Source organism: Pan troglodytes, chromosome 2 (genome assembly GCF_028858775.2).
Source record: "Pan troglodytes isolate AG18354 chromosome 2, NHGRI_mPanTro3-v2.0_pri, whole genome shotgun sequence".
NCBI lineage: Eukaryota > Metazoa > Chordata > Mammalia > Primates > Hominidae > Pan > Pan troglodytes.
This window is the reverse complement of record NC_086015.1, coordinates 17,033,787-17,060,586: the sequence shown is the minus strand read 5'-3', so window position 1 is coordinate 17,060,586 and position 26,800 is coordinate 17,033,787. Positions and strand designations below refer to the sequence as shown.

General features: G+C 52.2%; 2 protein-coding genes across 13 annotated transcripts in view; both read left to right on the top strand.

Moving 5' to 3' along the window:
• Positions 1 to 26,800, top strand: part of IQSEC1 (IQ motif and Sec7 domain ArfGEF 1) — a 382,735-nt gene that overhangs the window by 225,924 nt on the left and 130,011 nt on the right. For 6 of the 12 annotated variants that reach the window (XM_054681511.1, XM_054681515.1, XM_024355341.2 and 3 more), the window contains one exon: positions 7,009 to 7,053. The exons of 4 other annotated variants lie outside the window; for them this stretch is intronic. In XM_054681511.1, the coding sequence (XP_054537486.1) occupies positions 7,009 to 7,053 (45 nt within the window). Of the gene's footprint in view, positions 1 to 7,008; positions 7,054 to 11,463; positions 12,250 to 26,800 lie in introns of those variants that run through there. 2 more of the 12 variants (XM_054681517.2, XM_054681514.2) reach the window with 2 other exon arrangements.
• LOC107970570 (large ribosomal subunit protein eL39-like) lies at positions 1,177 to 1,656 on the top strand. The gene has a single exon (XM_063806627.1). It carries the CDS (start codon positions 1,265 to 1,267, stop codon positions 1,556 to 1,558), a length of 294 nt encoding a protein of 97 aa, XP_063662697.1. The 5' UTR covers positions 1,177 to 1,264; the 3' UTR covers positions 1,559 to 1,656.

Sequence of the window (26,800 nt, the reverse complement as noted above, 5' to 3'; positions counted from 1 at the left end):
CTCTCGTTCACTTCATCTGTGACACAGCTCATAGCTCGGCTGTGGACACCAATGGCTGACACGTAAACTGCAGGGCCAGGGCCTGGCGTGTGGGGGACAGGGTAGAAGGGTGCCCACTGCTTCCTCCCTTGCCCTCGCTTCTGCCCCAAACAGAGAAACTTCTGGAGCCCTAAGAATGGTCCAACACTCACTCACAGTCAACTGCTGGTAGGAGTGTGTTGTTGGTCCCATCTCTGGGTGGACATCTGGGTGTACCCATAGCCCAAAAAACATCCCTCCTGTGCCCCAGCCATGCCAGGAATTGGTCCTAAAGGAGAGACTGTGGCTGTGCACAGAAACCCTATTGAAGCCACTGCCTTGTTTACCAGGGCCAACGAGAGAGACAGCCAAGCTCAACACCCACCGTGGGCAGGGGAACGCCTGCCAGGCTCCACCAGCTTTCCATGGGGCGAGGGGAGGAATGCTTCCAGACCCAGAAACACACTCGAGAGACGGTGCAAAGTGGGGGAAAGTGTTTCGCAGAGTGGAGCGTATTTTTGTATAACTAAAACACATCTACACCCAGGCACAGGCACAGCCAGAAAATCTCCTCAAATATTAACACTGGGGTATCCCCAGGGAGTTGGAATGGTGGATAATTTTATTTTCCTTGTTGTGTTTCACTGTTATTTTCTAAAGTTAGTACAGTGAATATATGTGACTTATTTAATAAGAGGGACGGGGACAGTGGAACAGAGAGGTCTGTGGCCTCCCCACCCCTTTGGAAACTGAGGCAAATTACTCACACAACCCCTTCCAGGGTCTGTAGCAGTCTGAGGCGTCCCTGCCTCAGGCCCCTCCTGGGTCATGCCCTCACCCCAAACCACAGACCCAGCCCACTCGCTGGTAGGAGTGTGTTGCCGCTGGTGAGCCTAGTCATGGCAGCTGCTGGGGCTGTGAGCCGACTCCCAGAGTCTCCCTTCTCCCCGTGGCCCCTGCCTTCCTTCCCTTTTCCTCCCATTCCGTCTCAGGAACACACAAGGTCATCGTCTGGCTGAGACAGCTCAGAGCTGCCTTTGGCCACCTGGACCCCGCCCTGAGGCCTGGATCCAGGTGTTCCTTCCAGAAAGCACAGGGTGTTCTGGAATAATTCTTACAGCAGCGAATGGGTTCTTTTAAAACGGACAGAACTGTCTAAGCTTGGGAGGCTCGAGGGGATTCACTGGTTCTGCATTAGGTCTGGGAGCTTCTGAAGCAGAAGGTACACATAGATGCTCCAGCAAGGATGACGTGCAGGTGGCAGAGAAGCTCATGGAAGGATGGGTCGCAGCATCCCCAACAGGGAAACAAGGTTAAAACCACAGCCAGTCCCCTCTCTTCCTTTCTCCATCATCGTGGTGTGTGCTTGAGTCTGCTTCTCGCCATGTCTTCTCACAAGACTTTCAGGAGTAAGCGATTCCTGGCCAAGAAAATAAAGCAAAATCGTCCCATTCCCCCGTGGATTCGGATGAAAACTGGTAATAAAATCAGGCACAACTCCAAAAGGAGACATTGGAGAAGAACCAAGCTGGGTCTATAAAGAATTGCACATGAGATGGCACACATATTGATGCTGTCTCAAGGTCACAATCATGTTGCCATATCAAGCTGAAAATGTCACCACTATCTGGAGAGTTGGACATGTTTTATTGGGAATACATTTTTCTCTCTGAATATGTTATGAGCGCGTTGGTTGGCTGGGTTCAGTAATAAATATGTGAGACCTTTCATTTAAAAAAAAAAAACAGACATGGCACCACGTACGTCTGTCTGAATGGCTAACATAGAAAGGGACAACGTGAAATGCCAGGAGGGCTGTGGGGAAACTGGATCACTCACCCGTTGCCGGTGGGAGTGTGAGATGGTACAGCCACGCTGAAAAACAGTTTGGCAGTTTCTTTTAAAACTCATCATACACACACCATACGACCTACCAGCTGGGCTCTTGGGCATTTCTTCCAGAGAATGAAGACTGGCGTCTACACAAACACCGGTCCAAGAACACTTGCGGCAGTCCTAGTCATAACAGCCCCCAAACTGGAAACTGCCCAGATGCCCTCAGCGGATGAATGGTTAAATACACTGTCCCGGCCACGCCGGGGAGCACTGCTCAGCAGAGAGGCAGAGCGGACCCTCCACACCCAAGAGTGGCTGAATGCAGAGGGCATGGGGCTGAGTGCAGAAAGCCGGTCTTAAAAAGTGGCACCCTGGATGATTCCATTTGTGTGGCACTTGAGAGATGAAAATATGATGGGGATGGAGAAGAGATAGGCAGTTGCCAGGGATAAGGGCTGGTGGGAAGAGGTGAGGGGGCTACAGAGGGTGCCCGGAGAGCCTGGTGAGGAGACGGTCCTGTGCTGTATCATCATGCTGGCCACACACAGCTGGGTGAGAGGGAATCATGTGGACACACAGGCGTGTGTAACTGGTGAAGTCCCCATAGGCCCAGTGGGCTGTGGCTTTCCTAGCATTGATGGTGTACTGCAGGTGTGCAAGATATTATCTCTGGGAAAGGCTAGGGGAAGGGCACACAGGATCTTGTACCTTTTGTTTGGAACTTTCTGTACATCTATGGTTATTTCAAAATAAACGGTTTTTTTTTTTAAGCCCTAGGCGCAGGAACTTGGTCTGCATTAGGGCCCAAGCGTCCATATTTCTTAAAAGCACCCCAGGGTGTTTATCCTACAGCCAGGATAGAAACACTGACCACTTCCTCATTTAGCAGAGGGAAACTGAGGCAGGGAGGGAGGTTTCCAAGACCACGCAAGTGCTGTGCAAGAAAGGGGATTACCACCAGTTCCAGCTGAGCCTGAGGCCTGGGCTTCTGTTGCTCCAGGCTGGTGCTGGAGACTGAATGTGAGGCAGACGGTTTGGTTTTTGTCTTCGTGTAAATTGATACTGAATTATTATATATGTACAGAAAAGTGCACAATTCATCAGCGTATGGCTTGTAGAATTGCCACAAACTGAACACACTCATGTAACCAGCACCTGACCTCAGAACAGACCCCACCCCAAGATCCCTGCCCCTGCCCCTGCCAGTCACAGTCACAGCCCATTCCCCGGGGCTGCTCTCCTGACTTTGTGCAGCACAGAGCCAGCACTTTTTCCTGCTCTTGAACTTTGCTTCAATGGTCGGGTGCTGTTTAGAAGCAGTGCCAGGGTGTAGGCCTGGGGCAGCCAGTTGGTTCTGAAAAGGAAAAGGAAGCAGCCTCCCCAGGAGGCTGTGAAGTGGGACTGGGGACAGAGGAGGAGGGGCCTCACTCAGCATGGCTGGAATGGGCTGCTTGTCTCTGAGCCAGAGGTGAAGGATGGAGGAGGGGCTGGAGCCCTGCCTAGCTGACTGGCAGCTCTGTGTCCATGAGCCTGGACCAGGGTCCTCCAAAGATCCTGGAGGTGAAGCAGGGGAAGCGATGCAGCTCTAGCAGGTGGACAGAACTCTGGACTTGGGGCTGGCAAACCTTCAGGGAAACTGGGTGCCACTGAGCTCGTTGCTGCACCTCCCTGAGCCCCAGTGCCCTCATACATAAAATGAGACTCATATATTCATATATATAACAAATATCTATTAATATAGAGTTAATGTGTTAAAAAATATGTGTGCATGTTAACATAACATATTTCATTTGTATGTTGTTGGTATCACACATTAATATATGTAATATAATACAATATAAGGTATATTGAATATCATACAAATCTTTTGAGTCCTGTCTTAGTCAGAGCTAGCTTTTATGGAATGCCGACTCTGTTCTTGGCACTGTTTTAAGCCTTTTAAATGTATTAACCTGTTTAATCTTCCCAAAACATTACAGATGAAAAAGCTAAAATGGGTCACAGAGAGGTTAGTTAACTTGCCCAAGGGCACTCAGCTAGTAGGTGGCACAGCTGGGATTTGAACCCTGGCCCTCTTGGCTCTAGAACTCATGTGTTAACCTTTAAGCTCTTACGTCTCAACATACACTAGTCTATGTAATGATAATAATAATGTATCTCAAATATGCATGCAATGGCGTTTTCTGGTTTGCAAAGCCCTTTTACTTTATGGGCACTGTCTCATTTCTCAACAGCTCTGGGAGGTGGGCGCTGTTATTGCTATCGCCGGGGCACACACCAGTTGGGGTTGGTTCCAAATTCGTGACTGCTGGGCTGAGGGTTCTCTCTGGGGACCCTGTGCACCCTCACTCTGGGCCTTTTTTGCTGGGGCCTGTTCCTGGCCTGTGCACTGCTGTGCTGAGTGATGAAAAAGGACGGCAGGGAGAACAAGGCCTCAGTCTTGGCTGGACAAGGCTACAGACAACTTGGACCCAACAAGGCAGTTGACAGAGGGAGGGTCTCCATTCAGAGCCAGTCCTAGCTATACTGTCTTGGAGGGATGGGGCACCGAGGCAGCTGGTGGGAGGAACTGCTGAGTGTTCCAGGCCACAGAGGATTTCTGGGGCGGGGGGTGGGGGTGCAGGTACACAGGTGGGGAGAAGTGGAGAGGGCAGGCAGGGGCCACTGCCTGCTGTGGGGTTCAGCACTGGGCCACAGCAGGCCTGCAAGGGCACATTGCATCCACCTGACAGTTTCCCGTCTTCACATGCAGACTTCAGCGACCGTACTGTCTGGTTGGAGAGAGAGTATTGCACACAGCTCAATTCCTTGGACCCATGTACCACAGCATGTAGGGTGTGACCGTACCTCTGTTGCATAGCTCAATGAGTTAATACCTGTGAAGTGTTAACACTCCTGCCACTTAGAAACTGCTCAAAAAATATTTGCTATTATTAGGGAAGTGAGAGAGAGGAGAAGAAAGAAAGGGAAGGAGGGAAACAGGAAAGGAAGAAGGAAGAAAGGAGTCCGCTGAGGGAGGGTGCAAGGTAGACAGAGAAAGGGGTTGACATTTGAGCAGGGTTTTGAAGGGCAATTAGGAGTTTGCGTCTGGATAAGGAGGCAGGGAATGGAATGGTGTTCCGTGTGTGGGGTCTCCGTGAGCCATACCTTCAGCCTCTGTGAAGTGGGAGCATGATTCCATGAACCTCATAAGGTTAATGCAAGGGTCGGATGAAGAAGTGTGTGGGAAGAACACAGCCTGAGGTGGGCTCCCTGCAGTAGGTGAAGATATTGCTATGTTTGTCATGATGTGGCCAGAGTGAGATCAGAGCTGGGGAGTTGAATCTCTACGGCTGTGGCAGGGCAGCCCTGGGCCTGGGAACAGTGGGCTCTGCCTGTGGGGCCCAGGAACCTGGCACCATTTTGCAGTATCTTCGTCGCGTCGTATTGGTATCATCTCATGTGGCTCGTGTGCAGCTGAGCGGCCAGGCTGGGGGATGGAGGGCTGGGTCCTCTCGTCCAGATCCAGGACTCCCTGAAGGCCAAAATTCCTCACCATACCCAGTGTGGGTTCTGGCACTGGAAGGCAGGGAAGGCCTGCTTGCCACCCCGCTAGCTCTCCCTCCTATAAAACCTGTTGCCCATCCCAGATTGGGCACAGGACTGTGACCAGTCCAGGAAGTGAGCTCACAGCGTCTTGGCACCACCCCTCATGTCTTCTTTTCTTCATGAGCTTTGGCAAGGCATGGCTGCCACACAGGTAGAGCTGCTGAGCCCACAGAGTGTGGCCCTGGGTGGGTTCTGGCTCAAGGGGAGAGGGGTGCCACCTGGGGCCTCTTCTGCTGGGGCTGGAGAAGAAGGAGGCATTGTGCTGTGGACGGGAGTCCCTAAGGGATGGCGTGTGGAGCAGGGCCTGGCATTGGGGATTCGAATCTGCTGAACATAGGATCTACCAGCGGCCACGATGGCAGCTAGACAGGAAGTAGCGGAATCACAGGCCAGCATGGGACACGGGAAGGAAGGTCAGCCTCCTTCCAGGGGTGTGTCCAGCAGGGCTCTTGTATGAGAGCAAGTAGGGAAACGGAGGCTAAAGCTGGGACGACCCATGGCAGGCACCCAGCATGGGCCCAGAATGTCAAACCCCACTGTGGCCAAACATAGGCCCAGGCTTGGCCTGTGCCCTGGACTTCTAAGGCCTCAGGTGGGGAGAAGTGTGTGAGGCAGCGATGGGGGGTGTGGGTGCCCCATGCTGGAAGGCAGGTGGCATTGGAGAAGAGGGTATTCCAAGGGCATGTTCTCTAGGGATGAGTTCTGTGTCATAGCTGATGCTCCCTAGGTGGGCAGGTACAGGCAGTGTTGTGGGGATGGGGCCCCCCAGCCTCCAGGAAAGCATCACTCCATGCCCTGAAGACATAGAACGTGGGGTGTGCTGCCAGGCAGAGCAGACAAGAGACAGTCCTTTCAGATGCATTAGTTGCCCCTGTGAGAGATCTGCTTTTCCTACTCCCATTTTACACATGAGGAAACTGAGGCACAGAGAGGTGAGGGGACAGGCACCAAGTCTATGGCTAGTCATGGGTGGAGGTGGGATGTGATCCTAGTTGGGCTGGCTCCAGGCCCACACCCCATAGCACAGACCGAACTTGGTCAAAGGCAGGAGGCAGGACCCAGGCTCCTGGGCCCAGATCCAGAGCTGGACGCCGAGTCTCTGGGCAGGAAATCAGGGCTCCAGGGCCCCTGGGCTCCCGGCATGGAGGCTGGGTGGGCCCAAACCCATGGGTCTGCTGAGATTCCTGGTGCAGGGCTCTTTGGGGAAGGAGCATGGTGGCTCAGGTCAAACATACCCGAGGTTAAGTCTGGGTCCAGCCAGAGAGGACCTTTAACCCTGCCCACTGCGCTTCCTCTCCTTGAGCCTCAGTTTCCCCATCTGAACAGGGGGCAGTGGGACTTGACATTGCCATGGGGTAGAGACAAGGCAGCTTCTCAGTTGAGCCAGCAGGGGGAAAGAAAGCACATGGTTTCTTGCATGTGGGGCAGATGTTCTTCCCAGGGCTGCTCAGTTGCCCCAGGACCTGTCCTGGGACCACCTGCTGGGGCCTGAGTGGACATGGCCCCCAAGGGGTTTGCTGTGTGTGTGGGACCATAAGTAACCCTGTCTCGCTTTTGCCACCTCAGGAGCTCCCTGGACACCGGAAGCAGCCTCTCCACTGACCGCTACAGGTACTGTCTTGCCGTCCACCCCAGCCTGCCCCAGGATCTCCTTAGGTCCTCACTGCCCATCTGCACCCAGAGGCAGGCCTCCAAGAGCCCGTTGGGGGAAATTAGCTCCACCATTTGGCCCTGAAATTCCCCCAAGGGCCAGAGGTACTACTGATATGTCCCCTGAGAGCTTCTACAGCTTGGAGTGGTTTCCCCTCAAATCAAGGTCCCCCCAAAGACCAGGGCTGCAGTCGAAGTTCCGTCCCCAAAGACCAGAGCTCAGCTGAAGGCCCCTCGGAGGATCAGGCTGCAGCTGATAGTTCTTCCGAGATCCAAGGCTGGTGGGTCTCCCAAGGACCAGCCTGCAGCCGGCAGTTCCCATGACGACCAAGGCTGCAGCCCAGGGGAGAAGCCTGTTGGTTTCTATTGGTGTGCAGCTGCGCTTGGTGGGAGCTGGGGTGTCTGAGGGTCTCTGCTTCCGTGTGCTTTGTATCTTGATGTCTTCCAAAAAGAGCATTTTCTGTTTTCACACACACACACAAATACTGGAGACTGCGCTTAGAGGAAAGCTCCCTTGATTGGAAGCCAGCAGATCCTTGTTCCAGTCTCGTGGGCAAGAAAGACAAGTGACAGGCAGACTGTCCTGGCAGTGGAGGTGGCTTAGAGGGCTGTGTTCGGTGCATCGATGTGAATTGGGGAGGAGGGGACATCTGTGCTGCGTTGTAGAGGTGACTAGAGGTTGACTGGTTCCCTGTTTGGAGGGTGGGAGACAAGTGGTCCCGGAAGGGAGCACCCTGTGTAAGGACCTGTGCAGGGTGGATGTGGCCGGGCCATGGAGAGGGAGGAGGGGAGTTGGGGGAGGTTTGGGAGGGAGCTTCGTCCTGCTAAAGAGCTTGGCTTCTGTGAGAGGGGGTTTTTGGACAAGCCCAAAAAGAGACTCACAAGGTCGTAGGCCCTGTCCCTGGAGACAGCAACCAAGGGCTGGGCCCCACGTGTCAGGGTTGCAGCAGATGCTATACAGGAAGGAGATGTCAGAGCGACCGACTCTGAAACTCTGGGCTGCAGGGAGCGAGGGGGTGGCCATCTGGGCCCTGCTTCCCTGAGCCAGCTAGGGACTGGCAGCCCCGCCGCGTGCGCTCCTGGAGGACACAGCCAAGTGGTACACACGTGTACACACATGAGCGACACGCTCACGCAGTCACCTGATCCTCTGCACGGACACTCCACAGTCACACCCACATATCATCATAACAGTACTTTGCTTAGTGAAAGCTGACAGCCCTTATGGCCCAGCGAGTCAGGGCTATTGTTAGCCCACTCCACAGACGTCACCTGCTCAGGATTCGAGACTGCGGGGGCAGAGCCGGGATTTGAACATTTGGGTATCCTGGTGTGAATACTGCCCAACACCGTAGCACACTCCCTGCCCTCATACTCGTAGTTCCTCATATGCCCATTGCACAATCTCACACGCACACACGTATACACACAGACTCCAGAACATTCCCACACCCAGTTCTTCCTGTAGTCAAATGCTAGCATTGTCACTTTTGCACATGGGTGAACACACAGCCCCCATTTTGACACATATGTGCTTGCGGGCTCACACTGGTACACACACTCTCACCCCTGATGGGATGGCTCAGGGTGCCAGCAGGCGTGTGGGTTCCTGTGTCAGGGTGGCCCCAGGGAAGGAGGCTGAGGAGGCTCCTGTAGGGGCTGAGCCTGGCCTCTGCACCACCCACCCATGCCACGGGCGCCACTGCAGCTCCATCTGAATTGTCCACTCCGCCGGCCAGTCAGTCAGGTACCCTGCTCGAGGCCAGCCCAGGAAAGTTCTGGTATGCAGGGAGTGTGGATGGGGCTCTTTGTTCTAGGATGTGTGGGGGCCTAGCAGGTTCCGTGCTCCTGCCCACTTGGGTCTCACTGCACAGCCCTCCATCGGATGGAGCCACACTTGACCTCAGAGCCAATGCCCCAGTGCCTCACTCCCTGGAGGACAGAGCAGGGGTCAGAGCGGAGGCCGTAGGAGCCCCTCAGCTCTGCTGTTTCCCCGCCTGCATTCAGCCACATTTCCTGAGCACCTGCGGGTGTCGGGCACTCAGGATCCCTCGTTGAGCAGTCCTGCTGCCTTCACAGAGCATCTGTGGCAGGCAGGAGCACAGGCAGCAAGCAGAAAAAGAAACTGGTTTTTAACATAACGTGTCAAGTGGTGACAAGAGCTATGGAGAAAATAAATCCAGGTGAAGGGAATAGACAGAGATGGGAGGGTGGCCAGGGAAGGCCTCTGGGCCTGGAAGCACAGGAGGGGTGAGGAGCATCCCAACAGTCTGGTGGGAACAGCGGTGCAGAGGCCCTGGGGTGGAGCATGCCTGGAGGAGTGGCCAGGAGGCAGATGCTAAGTGGGGCCTGCCCCATCCTGCCATCTTGCCTTGGCATGCGTCCTGACTCCCAACCCTCACAGCAGCCTCAGACACAGACAGGGCCAGAATCAATGTTCCCCTTTCACAGATGAGGGTACCTGAGACCTAGAGACCAGAAGAGCATTGGTGCCAGGTCCAGGACTAGGGCCCAGGGCCCCCGCTGCTACCAGAACTCTGTGCCCTTTTTGTGCAGTGGAGGCACCAGCTCTGCTGCTGGGGGCAAGCTTCTGAGAATCCCAGCCTTCGGATGTTCTGGAGGCCTGTGCACAGCCTAGGAATTCAGAAACAAAGGTCCCAGCCAGTAATTGCTGCCTTTCAAAGGCACAGCCGGCTTCCTCTGCCACAGGCGTGAGAGGGAAGCTAATGTCCTTCTCCAGGAGTGTGGGGGGGCGGGGGAGGAGTGGGCAGCACTTCAGGGCTGCTGGCCCCGCCTGTGCTACCTTGCCAAACAGGCTCATCACACTCAGCAGATCGCCTCTCCCCTGCCTGCCCCCAGTTATCAGCCCAAGTTGGGGTGTCTTGCGTCCAGCCTGGGTCCATTCCGATGACACTGGGCGTCCCCCTTTACCTCTGGCCTCGCACTCCCCGACTGTATTATAAGAGGCTTGGACCCAGCCATTTGGAAAGCTTTCCCTTTCCAGCCATCCAGGACGGGTACCTCCAAGGGAAAGTGACTACAGACAGGGTCTCCCAACCTTGGCACTACTGACATTTTGGGCAGGACCATTCTCTGGTGTGGGGGCTGTCCTGTGCATGGTAAGGTGTTTAGTGACGTCTAAATGCCACTAGATGCTGGCACTCTCTCCCCATTTGTGACAACCAAAATTTCTCGAGATATTACCAGATGTCCCTGGGGGTGGGGGGATGACCCAGACGCCTCTGGTTGAGAACCATTGCTCTAGAAGCAGCATTTTTGCTAATGACACTGAGAAAATGCCACCTGAGGTGGGAGACTTTGTTCTTTGGCTTTGCATGGGGTGAGATCAGGCCTCTGGTTCCCAGCCTGGCCCTTGGAAGCTGAGCAGCCTTGCTAGAGGCACACAGAGCCTTGTCTTTTTTGTGGCACCCGCTCCCATCCGACCGCCTGGATGTCATCCCTCCTGAGCAGCAGCTCCTGGGCTCTGTGTGCACACCTCTGGGGATGGGGTCCTCTCTGTGCCTCTGTTCCCTCATCTGAGGGGAAGTGGGGAGGTAGCAAGACCTCCTCGTCTGAATGGAGTGTGACCACTGCTTTGCAAACGATGTCGGGTTGTGCAAACCTGGGCCCCAAAGCGGCCAGAGGGGGTGAGTGTGGTGCCTCTGAGAGCCTTTCACACACTATACAAGATCCTTCCTTCCTTCCACAAATGATTATCGAGGCTCCTCCAGTGGGCCGGCCCTTAAAAGAGATGTGGCCCCTGCCCTGGAGTCGTTGCTTGTAGTCAGGAGAAAGACAGTTAACAAGTAAACATGCAAAAGCAGGATCCTTTCAGAGGATGGGATGTCCCATGGAAAGAATCAGACAGGGTAGTGGCTGAAGGGGGCTGAGCTGCTATAGCTTAGACACGAGGGGTGCTGGAGTGGGACCTGACTGACGAGGAGGAGCGGAGCTGCAGGAAGCGCACCCGAGAACAGACTGCATGGAACCAAAGGGTGTGCCGGATTCATGGGGGTGAGGGTGGCTACTGTATCTGGGACCCAGAGCCTCAGACTTTCAGGTGGCTGGTGTGTGGGGAATGGGCCATGGGAGGGTTGGAGCAGACGCCGGGACCAGCCAGATCCCAGGAGATACAAGGGGAGAGGTGAGGGTGGGCCAGGGACTCCTCTCCTATTGTCTGTGACTGCCAGGTCCCCTGGCCTGTGGAGCCACCCATTCTGCCTGGGGTCCCTCTGCCCAACAATGCGCCTGGTTGTCTGTGGCCCTGCAGCTCAGCCGCTCCCCTCCCTGGTTAGCGACAGGATTCCCCTGCCGGCAGCCAATGAGCGGCTGTCATAGCGGTTCCATTTTAGATTTTATCAATGTGTCCCCGTCGCCCAGGCAACGGCAGGCGCTGGGCGACCCTGTCAGTCTTCCTTCGCCTGCCTTTCAGAGCCCAGCTGCCCCCACCCCAAGCACCATGTGGCTACATGGTGAGTTTTCCCTCGCACAGGCCGAACAGGGATTCCGCCAAACGTAATTTATCTGGCAAAAGAGGCCAGTGTTTGCCTGTCATCTGGCCCCCTCCCTACCTGCTCTCCCTGGGTCTTCCTGGCCTCAGCCACTCTGGGCCAGCCAGGCGGGTGTAGGACTGTCCAGCCAGTGCCGGCCCCACCACCCGGAGCCCCAGGGCCTGGTTGGAAGAACAGACTTGCAGAGCCACCGTCAGGAGCCCTAGCATCCAGACCCCCCAGGATGATGGGCTGGGGCCCCCCACAACTTGATACAGCCAGAGCTGCCTTGGTGTGTCCCAGGGACCCCCAGGGAAGCCCTCAGATGCACCAGCTAACAGAGACAGCAGCAGCATGAGCCGGGCCAGGCGAGCTGCGTGAATGAGTTGCTAGGCTTTTGTGCTGGCTGCTCTTTGTATTGGAGGCGTGTACTGTACAAGCTGCGCCGGGCGGGCTGGGCCATGTGAGTGGGGGCCGCTGTGGCAGGGACCAGGGCGGGCCGAAGCGGCCGGTTCTCCACCTCCCACTAGCCCCTCTCCGTGTCTCCGCGGAGACGTTACCGTGGTCCAGCTGGAGACCAAAAGGTGAAAATGCTCAAGTTCAAGGCCTTTTGCCTGGATTACTGGCAGTTCCTGTGCCTACAGCCCCTGCATGGAGCCTACAAAAGGTAAGTCGACCCTCTGGGGAGAGCCTTGGCCACTAGGGCAACGGGGCCTGGAGAGAAAGTTCGCTCTGATCCTGCCCGATTGCAGGGCTTCCTCCTCTTGGCGGAGGGTCCCTGTCACTGGCCAAGACCAGCGGCAGCGTTTGTCATGGTTCACTTTGCAACTGGGCTTAACTATTCTTTCCTCTCCCTCTGGCCTGAAACTGGTAGAGTTTCTGCAGAGAAAGAGTCACCCTGGACTGCTCTGTGGCCAGGCACTGTGTTTCATTGTTCCTTGCTGCCGGGGTGAGCCCTAGGCAGGGAAGCTGCACCGGCCCGGGGTCCCCGGCCAGCTCTTTCCCGGTACACTTGCTCCGACCTCGTGGGCTGGATGACTCAAGGGTTGGCCTGCCTCCTCCCTAAGCACAAGTTTGGGGAGGCAGAGTTGGGGGTCCCCTGGTCAGGAGATCAGGAGCCCGAAGTTCAGTCCCTTTCCTGGCTGCGCGATCTTGGGCGAGTCACTTTCCCTCTTTAAGCCTGTTTCCCAACTGTAGGGATTCGGATTTGATGACATGGATTTGGGGACTGCTCCCTGAGGTGACAGGGGCTGCAGGCACCACAAGCCCGAATGTTCATACCTCCGGCAGGTTCTTCCGAGCGTGTGTGTTCTGTCCAGTGCACACCTTGGTCAAGAAAGAACCGCATCCGGGCCAGCAGGAGATCATCATGGAGCCGTCGCCATGGTCACCTTGAACGGCGTGTTATTAAAGACCTGGAGGAGGGAATTGTCCCGTCTATTCTGAGGGAATTAGTTTTTCCTGATTTCACACTCTGTGAAGTCTGCGGCCATTAGCATACGAGCAATTCTGGGAAAGTGTGGGAGCTTTTCTTCTTCCTTCCAGTGGGCTTTCTCCAAAGGGGGCGGGCACGGAGGATCTCACGGCAGCTGTAGAAAGGAAGTCCCTGCTCTTGGGAGGGTGCCAGCCAGAGAGGCCTGTCCTGCGTCTGATTAGTGCAAGCCACATCAGAGAGGAGCCCGACACCCAGTGGGCCCTGAGCGCTGTGGTGCAGCCTTTCACCCCACCCCCGCCCCCAGGCTTGTTCATGCGGCCTCAGGACGGCATGTCCGGCTGTCAGTGATTCGGTGTCTACCGCGGTGGAGCACTTTATATACTTAATTGTTCATCCTCATCCCTCCTGCAAAAGAAGCATTAAAGCCCCTGTGCACAGGTGAGCAGAATAAAACCAGAGGGCAGGCAACTGCAGAAGAGTGGCCAGGAGATCTGACCCCTGTCTTTCCTGTCTCGAGATGCAATCTCTCTTGAATGTCTACAGTCTCAGTCCATGCAGACGCCGGAGTCCTGGGCCAGGCAGGGACAAATGAGGGACAGACCCTGCTCCACAGGGCTCAGCTAGCCAGGCATGAGTCGCGGTCAGAGTCTTGAAAGAGGAGCAGGGCTGGGTGCGGGGGCTTCATGGAGGAGGTGACAGCTGAGCCAGGTGGTAAAGTGTCTGGAGGAGTTTGCTGGGTTGAGATGGGGAGCACAGGTGTTCCAGACAGAGGGGAAACCACGTGGGAAAAACCCAGAGGCTTTAAAAGGGAAGGGTGTCTTTGGGTCATGGCAAAAGGCCATGGAGCTGGGAAGGGGCACCAGGGGCTGGGGCTCAGGACCGGAGCCTGGGCCTTGTCCTGCATTCAGTGGGGAGCCCATGAAGGATCTTAGTGGGCAAGTGGCAAACTGAGAGTCACACTCTGGGGGCCACGTGGTCCAAGTGTGAGAGGCCTGGCTCAGGCTCTAGGAGGAACCCGTGAGAGCGCTTTGTCCCCTCCCCTGACCTATGGAGGTTCTTACTCAGAGCCTGTGCTCTTGTTCTTAAGCCCTGACTATGCCTGAAAGACAAATGAGACTAATCCTTGAGGAGCTCCCAACCTACAAAGGGAAAAGACCTATTAACAACTCATGAATGTTAAGAATGGGGTATAAACAGAGGGTGCACAAATTACCAGCAGCCTGAGGGAGGTCTTATTGGAAGGCTTCCTGCAGGAGGTGGCATCTGATCCGGGCCTAGACATGGGAGTTGGAATTTTCCAGACACTGTGGGTGGAAAACAAAGCATGAACAAACGTATGGTGTGGGACCAAGCCTCGCATGGTGCATAAATGATCAGAGGTGAGGCTGAAGCCTAGGTGTGTGTCAGGGGAAGAGCTAGAAAGGAAGGTGGGGCAGGGAAGCTCAATGAGTGTCTGCTACACGTGAGGCTTCATTCTAAGCACCAACTCTGCGCGCTAATGCCACGAAGTGGAGTCATGATTCTTCCATTTTCCAGGTGAGGAAACGAAGGCATGGGGAGAAGTAGCTTGTCCAAGGGCTCATGGCCAGTCGGTGGTGCCAATGGGATTTAACCAGGGGATCCAGCTGTGGAGGCTGCATGCTGCCAGCTGAGCAGCTCGGTCTGTCCACCCTGGCAAATGACATGCTGAGGGCTGGGGGCAGTCATCTTTCCAGCAGTTGTCGACCAGAAATAATGATAATGCATCAGCCAGGTGGGCAAGAACTCAGACTTTGTGGTCAGACCTCGCTGTGGCAGGGAGCTTAGAAAAGTCACTTTTCCTCCACAGCTGTGTAACATGGGGGAAGGGGGATGCTCAGCTCACCTCTCGTGGCCCTTGTGTGGGGATTTCAAGGGTAAATGCTGGAAAAGCACTGAATATACAGCACTTAGTAGAGGCTTTGCAAGCGGCTGTCCTCACCCAAACAGATCCTTCCCCAGGAAAGCTCTGCAAATGGAGCCACTTGGCTTTTTGCCTGATGCCATATTCCGTTGTTTAAAACGGCGATCCCAAACTTAAGAGTATGAAAGAGGTGTTTTGCAGACAATGCATAATTAACCACTTCTAAACACAGGGTGTGCCAGGCTCCCTCAAAGCTGTTAATTATTCTTTATTAGTGATCTTAAGTTAATGTAAAATAATCCTGGAGCTCTGCCAGAGGCTCGGGCAGGGGAAGGAGCAGAGCCGCTTATTTCAACTAGCAAACGGAAAGAAATCTTCACGGGGCACCTCTGCGTTCTGCCTTGGTTGTGGGGAGGTGCCTCTATAGACTCTTTAGCTCTGGCCCAAAGGCCATTGTGGGAGGCGGCAAGCCCTCTCCCAAGTTCCCAGAGCCCAGCCGACCTCAGGGTACTTTGGTTAATGAAATAGTTCAGGTGGGAAGAAAATATGGAGGAGAGTAATATACCCATCGCCCAGCTTCCAAAATAAGCTGTTAATGATGTGGTGGACTGCCCCTGTGGGCCACCCCACAAATCTTATCCCTTTCCTGCTTCCCCAGAGCTAAGCCTAAACAGTCCCTCTTGTTTGGTGTGTAGATTTCCCATGCACATTTTTTTAAATTGCTATAGGTACATAGTAAGTGTATATATTTATGGGGTACGTGAGATGTTTTGACACAGGCACGCAATGTGAAATACACACTTCATGGAGAATTCATGGCTTAGTGAGCTTGCTTTCCAAAGTGGCCCTGGCAGTATGTAGCCTTACCAGCAGTGGGTGAGAGTCCTATGTCCCTACATTCTTTCCCCCCACATTGAGGGTATCCATCCCCTCAAGCATTTATCCTTCGAGTTACAAATAATCCAATTATACTCTTTCAATTATTTTTAAGATATACAAATCAGTTATTATTGGCTATAGTCACCCTATTGTGCTATCAAATAGTAAGTCTTATTCACTTACTCATTCCTTCTATTTTTTGTATTCATTAACCATACCTACCTCCCCCTCTGTCCCCCGACTACCCTTCCCAATTCTGATAACTGTCCTAGTCTCTATGTCCATGAGTTTAATTGTTTTGATTTTTAGATCCCACAAATAAGTGAGAACATGTGATATTTTGTTTTTCTGTACCTGGCTTATTTCACTTAACATCATGACCTCCAGTTCCATCCATGTGGTTGCAAATGGCTGGGTATCATTTATGGCTGAATAGTACTTCATTTTATATATATATATATATATATATATATATATATATATATATATACACACACACACACATATACTTGTATATTTATATATCCTTATATATTTCTATATATTTTTATACATACTTATATAAACTTATATATATATTCATATATATACCAAGTTTTCTTTATCCATTCATCTGTTGCCATGCATATTTTTACAGCGTTGCTAAAACAAAAGATGGTTTTACATGTTTTTAAACTTTAGATCATAGTATTATAAATTGCAAGTTGCTTTTTTAAAAGTTTTACTTGTGGTAAAATACACATAGAATTAAAATCCACCATCTTAACCATTGTACAATTCAGTGGCATTAAGTACATTCACGTTATTGTGCAATCATTCCCACCGTCCATCTCCAGAACTTTTTTATCCTCCCAAACTCTGTACCCATTAAACACTAACTCCCCCCTCCCTTCACCCCCAGCAGCCACCATTCTACTTTCTTTCTCCATGAATTTCACTGCTCTGGGGACCTCATATGAATGGAATCAATACAGTATTTGTTTTTTTGTTATTTTATTATTTCACTTAGCAGAGTGGCCTCAAGGTTCATCCATGTTGTAGCATGAGTCAGAACGTCCTTCCTTTTAAGGCTGAATCATACTCCACTACAAGTATGGACCATGTTTTGCTTATCCTTTCATCCACGAATGGACGCTTGTGTTGTTCCCACCTGTTCACTATTGTGTGTAGTGCTGCTATGAACATGGGTGTGCAGATATCTCTTCAAGGTGCACCTTGTTTTTTCACTCAACATTTTATTGGTAAGATTCATCCATGTTGCAATGTATAGATCTCATTGATTCATTTTCACTGGTGTATAGTATTTCATGGTATAGCCATGCCCCGGTCTAAGTATCTGCTCTCCTGTTCTTGTGTATTTTGGTGATGTCCCATTTTTTGACATTACAGACAGGGATGCAGTGAGCACCCTTGCCCCTGCCTCCTTGTGCTTGGCTGCGGGCATTTATGGAGGGTTTGTACCAGGATGGCACATGAGTGTCTTCAACTTTCCTGGGCTTAGTGAACTTGCTTTCCAAAGTGGCCCTGGCAGTATGTAGCCTTACCAGCAGTGGGTGAGAGTCCCATGTCCCCACATTCTTTCTACACTCAATATTGAAAGCCAGGTGGTTTTTTTAACATAAAGAGGAGAGAAAGAGAGATTCAGAGAGGAGAGCATGTAAATGGTGTGGGGGCACAACTGTAGCTTGACGCAGCCCCAGGCATCCTGGGGTGGAGGGTGAGGCACACATGTGCTGTTCCCTTGGTCTGTGTAGTTCCAGGCCCTCCACAGTAAGAGGCTTCCAAGGGTGGTAGGAACTCTGCCCACACGCTGACTTTGCAACCTCACCTTCAGCATGCCGTGGATGCCGTTGTCTGGTTCGGGATGTGAGACTAGTTCTGATCACACAAGGTGCCAACTGATCTCCTGATGCGCAGGTTTCACAGATTGCTTCTGTTAGAAAGAACAGAGGCCGGGGATCTCTAAAACACAGCATCAAGGAACTCACTTTGGGACAAGCTCCCCAAACTACCAGCTCAGTAAGGGAGCTCAGTGGACGGGATTCCAAGCACACAGCCTGGGAAGCTGGCCGAGCTTCCTGGGCTCATCCAAGGCTGTCAGGCACCCCCTACACCGCTGATGCCCTGGGCCTCATCTGTTGGCCAGGGAAGTTCAGTCCAGGGAGGAGTGGCTCTACAGGGGGCACCCTGGGTGGCTTTGTGGCTTGAGGGGACAGTGCAGTTCTGAAGTCAGGCGAAGTGGGAATGCAATCTGACTGGCTCCTTTCATAATTTACTTTTTTAAAAAAATTATTTTTATTTATTATTATTACTTTCTTTGAGTGTTTATATATGCTAAGTGGCTTTGCATGTGGTATCTCTGTTAATCCTCACAACAGCCTTGTGAAAGGGATACTATTATTTTTTCCATGTTTCAGACAAGGAAAAACTGAAGGCAGAGAGGTTAAATGACCAGCCTAAAGTCACAGAAATGGAGTGTAGTTTATCAATCCAGGTGACCAACTCCACTGAGCTACACTATCTCGTGTCTCCTCCACACTAATGAATACTTTCTGACTGCATGTAACTGTCGCGGTTGTTATGACGGTGTAACACATCACCCCAAAACTTAGTGGTTTAAAATCCCATAGAACTGCAACTTGGGCAGAGCCTGCTCTCCTCAATGTCAGCTGTGCTTTGAAGACTAGGAGCTGGATTCCTAGGAAGCCTCACCTGCCCACGCACCCACCCAGCCACTCACTCCCTTCCTCACCTTGCAAATGCTACTGGCTGACAGCTGAGACCTTAGCCAGGGCTGGCAGCCAAAACACCTGCACGGGACTCTCCATGTGGCCTGGGCGTCCTCAAAGCATGGCGGCTGGGTCCCAAGGGCAAGCAATCCAAGGGAAAGAGAGCCAAGTAGAAACGGCCACCTTTTATGACCAGGCCTCAGAAGACACACAGCATCACTTCTATGGCATGATCTTCACCAGGACAGTCAAAAAAGTGCTGCCCAAGCCCATGGTGAGGGACTTAAACTCTACCCCTGCTCAGGAGTGGCAGGGTTCTGGCAGAGCGTTTGGGACAGGAGATGAGGTTGTGGCCCTGTTTGGAAATAAAATCTACCACAATAGCAAATCACTTCTCCACTCTAACCCTCAGCATCCTGGAGTTGGGAAGAGGACCTAACAGGTGTAGGGACACTTGGGACCCAGTGGCATTCAATCAGTGACAGGTTTTCTTTTTCTTAATGGAGTAAGTTGAAATGAAGTGTGGTGATTATTCAAGAGAGGGGGCAATCATTTCAGCTGGGGGAGCAGGAGAGGATTCTTAGAGTGTTAGAGCTGAGATGGGTCTTGAGGGCTGAAGAGGACTTCTCAAGTCCACGTAGGGAAGACAGTGTCCTTGGCAGAAGAGTCCTGAGAAGGATGTGCAGATGGTGCCTAGTGTCTGATGGAGTCTTTGGTGGAGGGCAACAGAAATCGCCACAGGCCAACTACAGCAAAAAGGGAGTTTACTGAGCCACTCTTAGGAGTTCAGGGGACCAGCAGGAAGCTGGATGTGGATTAGGAGCCGGGGCGCCTACTCTGTACCCCCAAGGGCAGGCTCACAGCTATGAAAAAGGCTCCCTGGGATCCCATGGCCCTGTGCCACCACTCAAGCTGTCAAGTCTCAGGAGAGTTTCACTGGCCAAGTTCAGGTCCTGTCCTGCCCCTTGGCAGTGCTGGGATGTCAGTGAAGGAGGAGAAAGCAGGACAGAGCCTCCAGGGACCACTGGGCTTCCATGGGGCACAGGCTTCTGAATTCCCACCCCACCAGCACTGTGCCCTGTCGGGGCGAGGCCGATCCCTGGGAGCATGGGAATACTGTTAGGGGAGCCTGTGTGCTGGACAGGACCTGCATGTGGGCCTGTATTCCCTGCGATGGCGAGCATTAGCTCAGACACTTCTGCTGGGCTGGTGAGATTCAGGAGCCGGTGCAGGTGAGAAATACCCCAGAGGGTCAGGTTGACCAAACTGGCAGGGCCTTGAGAAACTTGTCCTCAGCAGAATAGTTGCAGTGAAGGAATGAGAATCAAGCATCCAGAGCTGAATCCGGCTGGTTTAGAGAGAGCAGCTGATCTCCTAGTGCGAGTCACGGGCTGCCTGGCCTCAGTCAGCAGATCCTCACTGAGCCCGTCCAGAGAGCATTTAAAGTAAGCGTTGCAGGTGCCAACAGGCTCCACACTGGCTCAGTCTTTCACTACGCCCTCTCCTCCTCCCCGGCTGCCTTCTGTGTTAGCAAGATCCCACTGGTGGCAAGAGGCGGGAAACGGGTGTTAGGTTCATGGAGATTTGATTCAGGGAAACGTTCTCGCTGGGTCAAGACCTTACGAGCTTCTCACCACAAACACTTCTTGCTCTTGGTAACTGCTGGATTTAGCACGTGAGATGAGTCCATCCCAAGTGACTGTTTGCACCTCAGCGGTTTCTTGGCAGCCACCGGCTTGGACAGGTCCTTCCTTCCGGAGGGGGAAGATCATGCCAACCTGAGCAGCTCCACTTGCCCAGTTGACTCTGGGGGGAGACGCCTGGGCCTGAGTGGTTGCAAGCTGAGCCCTTCGCCTGGCAGGGCCTGTCACAGGCTGAAAAGTGTCTCCCTGAATTCACATGCTGACGTCGTAACCCCAGTACCTCCAAATGGGACTGTATTTGGAAATAAGGTCTTTAAAGAGGAATGAAGGTGAAATGTGGGGATTAGGGTGGGCCCTAATGCAGTCTGACTGGTGCCTTTATAAGAAAGGGAAATTGGGCCACCAACAGCGGGAACACCGTGTTCATCTCATGTGTCACCTTGCCTAGGCCATAAGGTGACCGGATATCTGGTCACACATTACTCTGGGTGTGTCTGTGGGGTGTTTCTGGATGAAATGAACATTTGCACTGGGCTGAGTGAAGCCGACTGCCCTCCCCAGCCTGCGTGGTCCTCTTCCAATCAGTTAAAGGCCTGAATTGAACAGAAGCTCAGCAATCAGTAAGAGGGTCTCCTGCCTGGTGCCCACAGGCTGGGACGTCGGTATTTTCCTGCCTTCAGACTCAGATTGAAACACGGACTCTTCTTGGGTCTCAAGCCTGCTGGCATTTAGACTGAAACTAAGTCATCAGCTCTCCTGGGTCTCTTGCTGACTATAGATCTTGAGACGTGTCAGTCTTTGTAATCATATGAGCCAATTCCTTATTTAAAAAAATATATGTATATATATACATATACATATATATGCATCTCCTATTGGCTCTGTTTCTCTGGAGACCCCTGACTAATATGCCGTGTGAAGACACAGGGAGAACACAGCCACATACAAGCCAAGAAGAGAGGCCTCAGGAGAAATGCGCCTCGCTGTGACTTCCAGCCTCCAGAACTGTGAGGAAACTCATTTCTGTTGTTTAAGCCTCTTGGTCTGTGGTGTTTTGTTACGGAAGCCTCTGCAAATCAATACAGGGCCTCTCTGTCTTGATCTGTGAAGTGGGTACGAGGACCTGTCCTCGGGCTCGTCAGGAGACGCTGTCTGGGCGTGTATTCTGTGCCCTCAGAAGAGCTTATGTGCCTGGTGTTTGGTGGTCAGGGCTGGGATTAGGGTGAGACAAGTGAGGTGTTCACCTCGAGCACAGAATTTAAGGGGTGCCAAAAAACTCAATAATCAAGTAAACAAAATATTGAATTTTAAAATAAACACAGGCTGTTGTCTGTCTTGCAACACCACGTGAGTATTGTAAAGCGAGAGGTCATTTCCAAAGGCACTGCAGTTTCCAGGCCCCGAGGCCCTCGTGTGCCCTGCAGAGCTGGTTTATGAGGGTTGACAGGGACATGTGAACAGATCGACCAATGTGGGGCTTTATATATAATGTTTTAAAAAATATTTTTAACGCCTGTAATCCCAGCACTTTGGGAGGCCGAGGCAGGCGGATCACGAGGTCAGGAGATTGAGACCATCCTGGCTAACACGGTGAAACCCCGTCTCTATTAAAAATACAAAAAAATTAGCTGGGTGTGGTGGCAGGCGCCTGTAGTCCCAGCTACTTGGGAGGCTGAGGCAGGAGAATGGCGTGAACCTGCGAGGTGGAGCTTGCAGTGAGCCAAGATTGCGCCACTGCACTCCAGCCTGGGCGACAGAGCGAGACTCCATCTCAAAAAAAAAAAAATGTTTAAAGCTTTATTAGTTTTTTCTACTTGGTTCAAAATATGGGGGGCTATTTTGGTGTTTTAGGGGTGCACATTTGTCCTTCCGTGTCAGGATCCAACCTGGCTCCGTGCAGTGCAGTTGCTGGCCCTGGGCTGGCCCATCCGCATCCTGCAGGTTCAGCCTGCGGAAGTCACGGCAGCACAGCCTTCCCCGTGCCGCCCTGCGCTGTCCACTTTCACAGGGCCAGCCGGGGTGTGTGTGAAAGGCTCAGGAATCAGGGGTTGTTTCTCCATAGAGGACCGCATGAGGTCAGTTGGCAGCTCTGGATGAGCTGTGAGGATTGGAGAGTAGTACCGAGTCAGTGTCAGTGCCCTCATTTTGAAAACGGAACCGTGATTATGCCAGAAAACGTTCTTGTCTTTAGGAAAGACACTTTGAAGGAGTAGGGGGCTTGAGGTGGGCACCTTACTCTCAAACAATTACAGGGGGAAAATGTGTATGCGAGCACAGGTGTGTGTGCGTAGAGAAAGGAGAATATGAGGAAGCAAATGGGATACAATGGTAACAAGTGGGGAACCTGGGTGAAGGCTATACAGGAGTTCTTTGTACTCTTCCCACAACTTTTCTGTGGGTCCGCAATTAATTCAGTATCTAAAGTTTTAAAAACAGAGCCAGAGGTTGCTGAGGGCTGGCTGCAGGTGCTCATGAAGTTCTCTACCCTAGACCTCCTCCACCGCCTTCTTAGTCCTTCAGGTGTCAGCCCCATTGTCTCCTCCTTAAAGAGGCCCTCCCTGTCACCTTGTCTAGTGTAGCACCGCCCTCTCCTCACCTTTCACAGTCACTCAGTTTTGTTTTCTTTGTCGCCCTCACCATCCTGGGAAATTATCTCATTAGTTTGCTTAGCGTTTTTGTCCTGCATCCCCTGTCTGCAAATGTCGGCTCCATGAGACTCTGTCTTGATCACTCCTGCCCCTCTGCCCCCTGTGCCTGGCACACAGTAGGTTCTCAAGCAATATCTGTGAACGAGGGAAAGGTTAGATGATCACCGTTCTAAAGGTCAGAAAACCTGGAGTCTTGTCCTTTCTGATTATCCCCCATGGGCTTGCCGGGAGACCTGGGACACTGTCTTGCCCCCCTGTGGACCTCGGTTTCCTCATCTGTACCCAGCCCTATAGCTTTTGGATTCCATGTTGCAGAAAGCCCCAAGGTTCTGCAGAGGCCGAGTCCCCCAGCTGAGCCCCTCCCTGCTGTAGGCAGGGGCAGGCAGGGGCCCTTGTCTACCAGCTGGGGTGGACCTGTCCCTGCCCCCAGGCTTGTCACCACCATTCCCTGATAGAGGAGAAGTATGTGGCAGAGAGAATGTGCTGTGTGGCCCTTACCTGTAGGCCAGTGCTCCCAGAAAGGTGGGTCCAGGTAAGAGTGAGTTCACTTCTGTCCCTGGGCTTCTTTGTAACAAAAACGGGGCAGTTTTTAAGCCCAGCATCTTTGGCAGGAAACAGTATCTGTGTGAAACTCGGTAACGTTGTCTTGTTTTCATGGTAACCTTCTACTTACAGCAGATGATCCTAGTTTTCCATTTAAAGGAGTGATATAAAGTTTCCTTTTAAAATAAATGTATTCAGGGGTGAAATCCAACCAATGTATCATTTTGTGCCTTGCTTTTAGCTTCTTATTGTTGAAAGTGTGAAACATGCGTGGAAGTGGAGATAGCTGCTTGGTGAAGGTGAACCTCGGAGTTGTAAGGCGAATCCCACGCCTGCGTGGCACAGCTTTGCGCCTCATGCTTGAGTTTCTTCCACCCACTCCATGCTGTTTTTCATGTTCAGCTCTCCCAAAGGGTCTCCAAAAATGTCTTTTTACAGCTGGTTTGTTCAAATCAGGGCCCTAACAAGACCCACACAGTGCACGTGTCTCGTAAGCATCCTTTTACCTAGAGGCTCCCCTTCCTTTTTCATCCTTGCAGTGCTTATTGAAGGAACAGGGCCATTTGCCTGTGGCATGTCCCACGTTCAGGATTAGGCTGATTGCCTCATGATGTCATTTAAGCTATTCCTCTGTCACCTGTAGTTACTGTTAACTGGGAGTTCGATCAGGAAGCTTGATTAGACTCAGGTTGTCCAATTTTTTAAGCCAGTTGATTTTAAAAGAAAATATTTAATAAATAACTAGAATGGCCCATAAAGAGAGTGCACCATAAAGGTGGGGCGAAGCTGAGCGTGGTGGCTCATGCCTGTAATCCAGGTACTTTGGGAGGCCAAGGCAGGAGGATCACTTGAGACCAGGAGGAGTTCGAGACCAGCCTGGCGGATATGGCAAAACTCCATCTCTATTAAAAATACAAAAATAGCTACGTGTGGTGGTGCATGCCCGTAATCCCAGCTACTCAGGAGGCTGAGGCATGAGAATCGCTTGAACCCGGCAGGTGGAGGTTGCAGTGAGCAGAGATTGCACCACTGCACTCCAACTTGGGTGACAGAGTTAGACTGTATAAAAAAAAAGATTTTAGACAGAGCATGATGGCTCACGCCTGTAATCCTAACACTTCCGGAAGCTGAGATGGGAAGATTACTTGAGGCCAGGAGTTCAAGACCAGTCTGGTTAATGTAGCGAGACCTCATCTCAAAATAAATAAATAAATAAAGGTGGGACGAGGGTGGAGCTGGGAATGGTCTGGGAATGGAGGAAAGCCATGGAGCAGGTTCAGGCAGCAGACTTACCTCTACAGGTCTGGGTATTGGGAAACAGCCCAGAGGCAGCAGATGACAAGGAAAGGAGGCAGGGAGGCCAGTGAGGAGGTGAGGACCCAGCCCAGAGTGCTGCAGTCCTTACCAGTCCTCACCAGTCCTCTTTGAAGGGGATTTGTGTGGACACGTGCACGCATGCACGCACACACACATCTCACACCGCATGTGCGCACACACACTCACGCTCACGCACAAGGGGAGGGTTCCCGTTTGGCCCCCCTTGACCTGCACGGCAAGACCCAGGGAGTCAGGATACAGGGGCTAAAGAATTGAGGCCTCAGCACAACAAAATGGGGATTGAAGGGAGCAGCTTTCTTCTTTGTCTAAGGAAGGGGGTAGTGAATAGGCATAGCCTGCAACAAAAGGGATTTAGGTTAGACATTGAGAAAGACTTCCAAGCCAGCCGAGGAGAGCTGTGTTATGCAGCGGTTATGAAGCATGTCTCAGAGCAAAGCTGCTTCAGTTCAATTCCCCACCCTGCCATGTTCTATCTGTATTAACCCTGGGCGTGTCTGTGGACCTCTCTCTGCCTTCCTTTCTTTATCCTATAGATCAGATAGTAATAGCACCTACCTCATGGGATGAGCCTAAGCATTAAATGAATTAGTCACACATAGAGCAGTGGCTACAGGAACTATTCAGTAGCCCTTAGGTATCACCGTTCTTGTTGTGTTGATGGAGAGCTGTGTCACCCTGGAAGTTTTAAAGACGGCCATAGCCAGAAACTTTCAAGGCTAGAGGCTTAGAAGGGCAGTTGCTATATATTCGTGATCTTCTATATAGCTTTACACAGTACAGTCACACAGCGTTAGCTCCTTCCATTTGTTTCATCTTCACAACCCCTGGAGATAGATCCTATTTTTCTCCCCATGTTGTGGATGAAGAAACTGAGGTAGGCCAGGTGTGAGGAACAGCTTGTGAGGATCCCTTGGCCAGTGCAGGTCTCAGAATCAGGACTTCTGATCCGGAGTCCCAGATCTGCGGCTTCCTTACTGTGTGACCTCAGGGCAAGTCGCCTCCACCTCTGAGACTCCATTCTCCATCTCCAACACTGAAGAATGAGGCCAGAGCCTCCGGTGCCTATGTTGTCTGATTTCCTTGCATAGAAGATCTGAGCACAAACCCTGATGGTCAAACCCAGTACCATCTGCCCTCCCCATGGCTGAAAGGAAACGTGTCAGAACCCTCAGAAGGGACAACCCATGGGGACTGGCTGTCACTTTGACTGATTGCTAATGTGAGTCCTGCCATCTGGGGTGTCATCTGTCCCATGACCATGCCACCTGCAGAGGCACCCAGTTCTAGGGTCTGGCTCTGCCCTGACCCCGGTTGGGGTCACCTTAGCAAGTTCTTGGAAAAACATCCCCCAAACAGCCTCTACCCAGATGCTCAAGAGCTGCTCAGGATCCTGTTTCTACCCTCCCATGGCATAACTCGATAAGACTGTGCAATTGTCTTTATACTTCCTGCCGGCCTAGCCTGGCCCAGCCTCGGGGGACAGCTGACAAACAGAGGCCAGACGGTGAGCAGTCCCTGGCCCCAGATCCCACCCTGGCAGGTCATGTCCCTTATCTGGGACTAGTTTTATTTGCAAAATAAGGGCAGAGGGATCAAGTGAGCTACTTGTTCATTCATTCATTCGGCAGGTATTCATTCATTAACTCCCCCTCTGGGCCAAACCCTATGCTTGAGGCGTGAGAAATGGGTAAGCAAACCCCCTATTTGTCCTCCTGTCACTTCCAGTCTGGGATTATCAGCCCTGCGGGGCTTTGAGGGGCCACAGGCATCTCTGGAGCTAAAGCAATCATGGGCAGCTTCCTGGGGGAGGAGGCAGCTAAGTGGACCTTGAAAGACAAGAAGGAGCGGAGGATACAAGAGGTATCCTGTGGGCTAGACACTCACAAATGTATTTTATTTGGCTTGCATAGGATTAACCTACATATCATTGTAAATTTGAATTTATTGCAAACGTATAAAAATCAAGAGCTTTTACGTAAAAACCTGGATTTCTGATATCTGAAAAATCAGAGCCCTTATTCCTACAGAGCAGCCATCAGTCAGAGCCAAGCCACAGTTGTTCTGTTTGACCAGTCGGAGTCCCCCCGTTCTGCCTTGCCTCATCATCCCTCCAAACCTGCT